The following is a 7,844-nucleotide window of genomic DNA, read 5'->3' on the forward strand; positions in this document are numbered from 1 at the left end:
GCTGCGCATGCGCCGGTGGACACCGGCCCCCCCCCCCCCCCCCCCCCTCCGGTTTAACGGTGGGACCCCCCCGGTCCGGTGAGGGGGGGGCACGGGTGTGAGGTCTGCGCCTGCGCGGAGGGCGCGGGGGGAGGGGAGGACTACAACTCCCGGCGTGCACCGCGCTCAGCGCAAAGGACTCTGGGTAATGTGGCCCTATGAGTGGGGATCGGAACTACAACTCCCATCGTGCCCTGCGCCCAGCGCAAAGCCCCATGGGTAATGTGGCTCTATAAGGAGGGGCCGGAACCATAACTCCCATCATGCCCCGCACTCAGCGCAAAGCCCCATGGGTAATGAGTCCCTAACCGGAACTACAACTCCCGTCATACTCCGCGGTCGGCGCAAAGGGCTCTGGGTAATGTGGCCCTATGAGGTGGGGCCGGAACTACAACTCCCATCGTGCCCCGCGGCGGCCGGAAGCGGGATATCCGGTTAGCGCGGGGGGGGGCACGTGGACCAGCAGCCATGGTGAGGAACGGGAGAGGGGGGGGGGGGTCCCTATGGAGGGGGGGGGCAGGGGGGGCTATAGGGGTGACCATAGGGGAGGGGGCCCTATAGGGAGCCCCCATTGGGGGCGGGTTTGGGGGGGGTTGGGTCCCCCCTATAGGGGAGAGGCGTTGGAGGGGGGGCTCCTATAGGGCATCCATTGGAGTGTTCCTATAGGGGGGGCCCTATGGAAGGGACCATGTAGAGGTGACGTCCAAGGCTCCTTCGGTGTCCTATAGATCTATATGATATGCATATATGTATGACATGTGTTGTAATATGCATATATTATAATATATAATACATTATAGAATGTGCAATATAAACTATAGATTACTAATAAGATATATAATATGTCATATAAGTGAAGATAATATATATAATGTATATGTAACATATATGCATTGTCATATATGTATCTTATACATAGCTGGCATACAAGACTCCCTATGGGATTATATAGGGGGGATAGATAACACTCCCTATGGGACATATAGGCGCATGTAAGACTGCCTATTGGACATTACAGGGGGCATATAAGGACTCCCTATAGCCAGTTATGGCTTTCTGTATGTCTTATGTGTATGATGTATATGTTATATATCATATTTATGTTTATTTATATAAACAGATTGTAACATGAGCAGTATAATGTTTCTATATATGTATAAGATGTATGATACATGCTATATGTAGCATATATAATAATGTAAGATGTAATACATATATAATATATATCTAGTACACGCAAGCATATGATATATATATAACATCTATGGCACATGCTTACCCCCCATCCCATTTAACCCCCGGATCCCATTTCCCCCTCCGATCCCATTAACCCCCCCGATGCCGTTCTTGCCCCTCCTGATCCCACTTTCACCCCCCTTACTCCCATTTAACCCCCCGATTCCATTCTGCCCCCCCGATGCCGTTCTTACCCCCCCTGTTTCTATTCTTGCCCCCCCAATGGCTGTTCTTGCCCCCCTGATCCCATTTTACCCCCCTCCCGATGCCGTTGTTGCCCCCCCAATCCCATTCTTGCCCCCTGATCCCATTCTTGCCCCCCCATCCCGTTGTTGCCCCCCCCATCCCATTCTTGCCCCCCCCCCATCCCGTTCTTGCCCCCCCCCCCCCATCCCGTTCTTGCCCCCCCCCCCCCCATCCCGTTGTTGCCCCCCCCCGGGGCAGATCCGCTTCATCCTGATCCAGAACCGGGCAGGGAAGACGCGTCTGGCCAAGTGGTACATGCAGTTCGATGATGATGAGAAGCAGAAGCTGATTGAGGAGGTTCATGCTGTGGTCACCGTGCGGGATGCCAAACACACCAACTTCGTGGAGGTACCGGGAATACTGGGATCTGAACTGGGAATACTGGGATCTGAACTGGGAATGATGGGATCCAAACTGGGAATGCTGGGATCTGAGCTGGGAATAATGGGATCTGAGCTGGGAATACTGGGATCCGAACTGGGAATACTGGGATCCGAACTGGGAATACTGGGATCCAAACTGGGAATACTGGGATCTGAGCTGGGAATGCTGGGATCTGAACTGGGAATAACGGGATCTGAGCTGGGAATACTGGGATCCAAACTGGGAATACTGGGATCTGAGCTGGGAATACTGGGATCTGAACTGGGAATAATGGGATCTGAGCTGGGAATTCTGGGATCTGAACTGGGAATGCCGGGATCCGAACTGGGAATACCGGGATCTGAACTGGAATACTGGGATCCGAACTGGGAATACTGGGATCCGAACTGGGAATGATGGGATCTGAACTGGGAATACTGGGATCTGAACTGGGAATACTGGGATCTGAACTGGGAATAACGGGATATGAGCTGGGAATAACGGGATCTGAACTGGGAATAACGGGATCTGAGCTGGGAATACTGGATCTGAACTGGGAATAGCGGGATCTGAGCTGGGAATACTGGGATCTGAGCTGGGAATGCTGGGATCTGAGCTGGGAATAACGGGATCTGAGCTGGGAATAATGGGATCTGAGCTGGGAATGCTGGGATCTGAACTGGGAATAACGGGATCTGAGCTGGGAATACTGGGATCTGAACTGGGAATACCGGGATCTGAGCTGGGAATAACGGGATCTGAGAGGGGAATAATGGGACCTGAGACCGGAATGCTGGGATCTGAGACAGGAATAACAGGATCCGAGCTGGGAATAACGGGATCTGAGCCCAAAATCCTGGGATCTGAGCCAGGAATACCGGGATCTGAACCCGAAATCCTGGGATCTGAGACCAAAATCCTGGGATCTGAGCCCAAAATCCTGGGATCTGAACCCGAAATCCTGGGATTTGAGACCAAAATCACAGGATCTGAGCCTAAAATCCAAGATCCAAGCCTGAAATCCTAGGATCTGAGCACAAAATCTTGGGATCTGTCCCAGAATCCCAAGATCCAAGCCTGGAATACCGGGATCTGAGCCCGAAATCCTGGGATCTCAGCCCCAAATCCTGGGATCTGAGCCCAATATCCTGGGATCTGAGCCCCAAATCCTGGGATCTGAGCCCAATATCCTGGGATCTGAGCCCAAAATCCTGGGATCTGAGCCCAAAATCCTGAGATCTGAACACAAAATCCTGGGATCTGAGACCGAAATCTTGGGATCTGAGACCAAAATTCCAGGATCTGAGCCCAAGATCCTGAGATCTGAGCCTGAAATCCTGAGATCTGAGCACAAAATCCCAGGATCCAAGCCAGAAATGCTGGGATCTGAGCCCAAAATCCTGGGATCTCAGCCCCAGATCCTGGGATCTGAGCAAAAAATCCAGGGATCCCAGCCTGAAATACCGGGATCTGAGCACAAAATCCTGGGATCTGAGCACAAAATCCTGTGATCTGAATCCAAAATCCTGTGATCTGAATCCAAAATCCTGTGATCTGAATCCAAAATCCTGGGATCTGAGACCAAAATCCTGGGATCTGAGACCAAAATCCTGGGATCTGAACCCAAAATCCTGGCATCTGAGCAAAAATCCCGGGATCCGAACTCAAAATCCCAGGATCCGAGCCAAAAAATCCCATGATCTGAGCCCAAAACCCTGAGATCTATCCCAGAATCCTGGGATCCGAGACTAAAATCCCAGGATCCAACCTCAAAATCCTGGGATCTGAGGCCAAAATCACCCCAATCACCCCCATCCTCCCATCACCCCCATTCCCCCATCACCCCCATTCCCCCCATTGTTCCCATCACCCCCATTGCCCCCACCCCCCCATTGTTCCCATCCCCCCCATTGTTCCCATCACCCCCATTGCCCCCACCCCCCATCCCATTAATCCCGGTTATTCCCGACATTCCAGTTCCGGAACTTCAAGATCATTTACCGTCGCTATGCTGGCCTCTACTTCTGCATCTGTGTGGATGTGACCGACAACAACCTCGCCTACCTGGAGGCCATCCACAACTTCGTGGAGGTGAGGCCAGCACCGTTACCGGGCACTAATGGGGGCATGAATGGGTATCAATGGGGTATCTATGGGGGTATCAAGGGGCATCAATGGGGTATCAATGGGCATCGATGAGGGTATCAATGGGGGAATCAATGAGGGCATCAATGGGGGCATTAATGAGGGTATCAATGGGGCGTCAATGGGGGCATTAATGAGGGCATCAATGAGGGCACTAATGAGGGTATCAATGAAGGCATCAATGAGGGCATCAAAGGGGGCATCAGTGAGGGTATCAATGGGGGTAGCAATGGGGGCATCAATGGGGGTATCGATGGGGCATCAATGGGGCAGCAATGGGGGCATTAATGAGGGCATCAATGAGGGCATCAATGAAGGCATCAATGAAGGTATCAATGGGGCATCAATGGTGGCATTAATGAGGGCATCAATGGGGGCATTAATGAGGGTATCAATGGAGGCATTAATGAGGGTATCAATGGGGCATCAATGAGGGCATCAATAAGGACATTAATGGGGGTATGAATGTAGGGCATCAATGGGGTATCAATGAGGGCATCAATGGGGGCATCAATGAGGGCATCAATGAGGACATTAATGGGGGTATCAATGGAGGTATCATTGGGGTATCATTGGAGGCATCAATGGGGGCATCAATGAGGGCATTAATGAGGGCATCAATGGGGGCATTAATGAGGGTATCAATGGGGGCATCAATGAGGGCATCAATGGAGGCATTAATGAGGGTATCAATGGGGCATCAATGAGGGCATCAATAAGGACATTAATGGGGGTATGAATGTAGGGCATCAATGGGGTATCAATGAGGGCATCAATGGGGGCATCAATGAGGGCATCAATGAGGACATTAATGGGGGTATCAATGGGGCATCATTGGGGTATCAATGGAGGCATCAATGGGGGCATCAATGAGGGCATTAATGAGGGTATCAATGCGGGCATCAATGAGGACATTAATGGGGGTATCAATGGGGGCATCAATGGGGTATCAATGGGGGCATCAATGGGGCTGGGATCGGGGATGGATGGGATGGATGGGATCAGGGAACACGTTCACCCAGCTGAGGGTCTGGAATGCATGGCTGGTGCGTGTCAATAAGTGGACACTGTAATGAGCGTTATTACATGGTCATTAATGAGTGTTAATATATGATCATTAATAAATTAATGAACGTTAATACATGGTAATAAATTAATGAGCGTTAATACGTGGTCATTAATTAACATTAATACACGGTCATGAATAAATTAATGGATGTTAATTGAGCCATGCCAAGTAATAAGTGAGTGTTGATTAATGGTCATTAATATGTCAATTAACATGAGTTTACTGATGGTCCTAATTGCTTAATGGTCATTAATAAATTAATTGACATTAATTGTCATTAATGACCACTATTTGTTGTTAATAAATTACATTAGCTACTTAATCAATGGACATTAATAAATTAATTAGCATTATTTAATCAATTGCCATTAACAGATTAATTAACATTAACGAAGGGTCATCACTAAATGAACATTAATGGCCATCATTTAATATATGTTAATTATTTGTCATTAATAATTTAATGTTAATTAGAGATTATGAATAAATTATTATCTCGTAGCCATTCATCAATTGTTAAATAATGGTCATTAACAAATTAATGACTGTTAATTAATGGTCCTTATTAAGCCAAATAACTTTAATTAAAGAATTGCCCTTAATAAGTTAACTTTAAATCTCACTAGAAATTAATTAATTAATTAATGTCCATTAATAAGTTAATTGACATCATTATTAATTAGTGGTCATTAATAAAGTTAATTAATACTTATTAATCACTCAATTAAGGCTCATTAATGCCTCCATAGGTGCTCAATGAGTACTTCCACAACGTCTGCGAGCTCGACCTCGTCTTCAACTTCTATAAGGTGAGCAAAGGGGGGATCATGAGTCCCATCCGGCCCCACATCCATGGGTCCTGCCCCACACATCCATGGGTCCCCCCCCCACATCCATGGCTCCTGTCCCACATCCATGGGTCCTGTCCCACATCCACAGGTCCTGCCCCCCATCAATGGGTCCTGCCCCACATCCATGGGTCCTGTCCCACATCCATGGGTCCTGCCCCCCATCCATGGCTCCTGCCCCACATCCATGGGTCCTGCCCCACATCCATGGGTCCCGGCCCCACATCAATGGGTCCTGCCCCACATCCATGGGTCCTGCCCCACATCCATGGGTCCTGTCCATCCCATGGGTCCTGCCCCACATCAATGGGTCCTGCCCCACATCCATGGCTCCTGCCCCACATCCATGGGTCCTGCCCCACATCCATGGGTCCCCCCCCATCCATGGCTCCTGCCCCCCATCCATGGGTCCCACCCCCCACCCCTGGCTCCTGCCCCCCATCCATGGGTCCCACCCCACCCCTGGCTCCTGCCCCCCATCCATGGCTCCTGCCCCCCATCCATGGGTCCCCCCCATGTGCAGGTGTACACGGTGGTGGACGAGATGTTCCTGGCGGGGGAGATCCGGGAGACAAGTCAGACCAAGGTCCTCAAGCAGCTCCTGATGCTCCAGTCCCTGGAGTGAACTGGGACCAACCCCCCCCCCCATTGCCCCACATGGACCCGTCCGGGGGGGGGGACCCTGGTGTCCTTGATGTGCCCCCCCCCCATCCCTGTGCTGTGAATAAACGTGGCTGTGATGGAGCAGAGCCCCCCCCCCCATGTGCCATTGGGAGGGCTCAAATGGATGGGGATGGGGGGGGCATAGAAGGGATGGGGACAAGGGGGGGGGCACAAGAGGCTTTATTGTCAATGGGGGACACACATGGACAGGATTCCTGGGATTCCCCATCCCAACCCCTTTGTGTCCTGGGATTCCTCATCCCAACCCCTTTGTGTCCTGGGATTCCTCATCCCAACCCATTTGTATCCTGGGATTCCTCATCCCAACCCATTTGTATCCTGGGATTCCTCATCCAACCCATTTGTGTCCTGGGATTCCTCATCCCAACCCCTTTGTGTCCTGGGATTCCTCATCCCAACCCCTTGTGTCCTGGGATTCCCTATCCCAACCCATTTGTATCCCAGGATTCCTCATCCCAACCCCTTTGTATCCCGGAATTCCCCATCTCCCCCTCCACTCCTTCCCCATCCTCTTAACACTGGGATTGGGATACTCGGGATTCTCGATGGCTCCAGCCCCGAACTTGAACTCCAGGAATTCCCGAGCTCTGTTTGGTGCCATCATCATCATTCCCACGAATTCCAAGGGCTCCCGAGGCTGCAGGAACCGCTCCGGGAATTCCACATCCTGCCGGTGCCCAACCACGTGTCCTTGGTCATCACCCCCCCTCTGGAATAGAAGGGCCACAGATCCACATGGAGCCGGTTGCTCCGGCTGTAATGCACCCGGTAGAATTCCCCCTCGGTGCCTTTTCCCATAGGAATCCTTCGGGATCCTCCACCGCGTTCCCGGCCGCGGCCGCCGCCAACCAGCGGCACTTCCCGATGTCCTCCTTGTAGATCCCCAGATCCACATCGTAATCCCATGGGATGATGTCCCCCGTGCGCACGGCTCCCAGTAAGGATCCCCCTTCCAACCAGTACCGGATTCCGGATGATTCCAGTATGGACACCACGTGCCGAGCGGTCTCCCGCAGCGCCCGCAGGCAGCAGGGGGGGGTCCAGCGCCCAGTCAGGATGTTTGGGGTGTTCCCGCATGGATGGTCCCGAAGCAGCGGGTCGTGTCCTTCCCGCATCCATACCAGCGTTCCCGGCCGTCGGAAGCACTTCCCGTTTGATTCCCAGATCCCGCATCAGCCGCTGGGTTTCCAGCTCGGTTTGGGTTTCCCATTGGA

At 51.6% G+C, this 7,844-nt stretch overlaps 2 protein-coding genes across 2 annotated transcripts; one reads left to right on the forward strand and one right to left on the reverse strand.

The window, feature by feature from the left end:
* The first annotated feature begins 471 nt into the window (after window positions 1-471).
* LOC117438075 (AP-2 complex subunit sigma) lies at window positions 472-6,618 on the forward strand. Its single transcript, XM_034073484.1, has 5 exons — window positions 472-510; window positions 1,720-1,869; window positions 3,862-3,975; window positions 5,848-5,907; window positions 6,470-6,618. The coding sequence occupies exons 1-5, from the start codon at window positions 508-510 to the stop codon at window positions 6,569-6,571; spliced, it is 429 nt and encodes a 142-aa protein (XP_033929375.1). The 5' UTR covers window positions 472-507; the 3' UTR covers window positions 6,572-6,618.
* A 370-nt stretch (window positions 6,619-6,988) lies between these two features.
* Window positions 6,989-7,803, reverse strand: LOC117438073 (fukutin-related protein-like). Its single transcript, XM_034073483.1, is given in 5 exon segments — window positions 6,989-7,308; window positions 7,311-7,415; window positions 7,418-7,690; window positions 7,693-7,779; window positions 7,782-7,803. Coding segments are annotated over 5 exon segments (807 nt in total).
* Window positions 7,804-7,844: the final 41 nt, after the last annotated feature.

This window comes from Melopsittacus undulatus (genome assembly GCF_012275295.1).
Source record: "Melopsittacus undulatus isolate bMelUnd1 chromosome 24 unlocalized genomic scaffold, bMelUnd1.mat.Z SUPER_24_unloc_1, whole genome shotgun sequence".
NCBI lineage: Eukaryota > Metazoa > Chordata > Aves > Psittaciformes > Psittaculidae > Melopsittacus > Melopsittacus undulatus.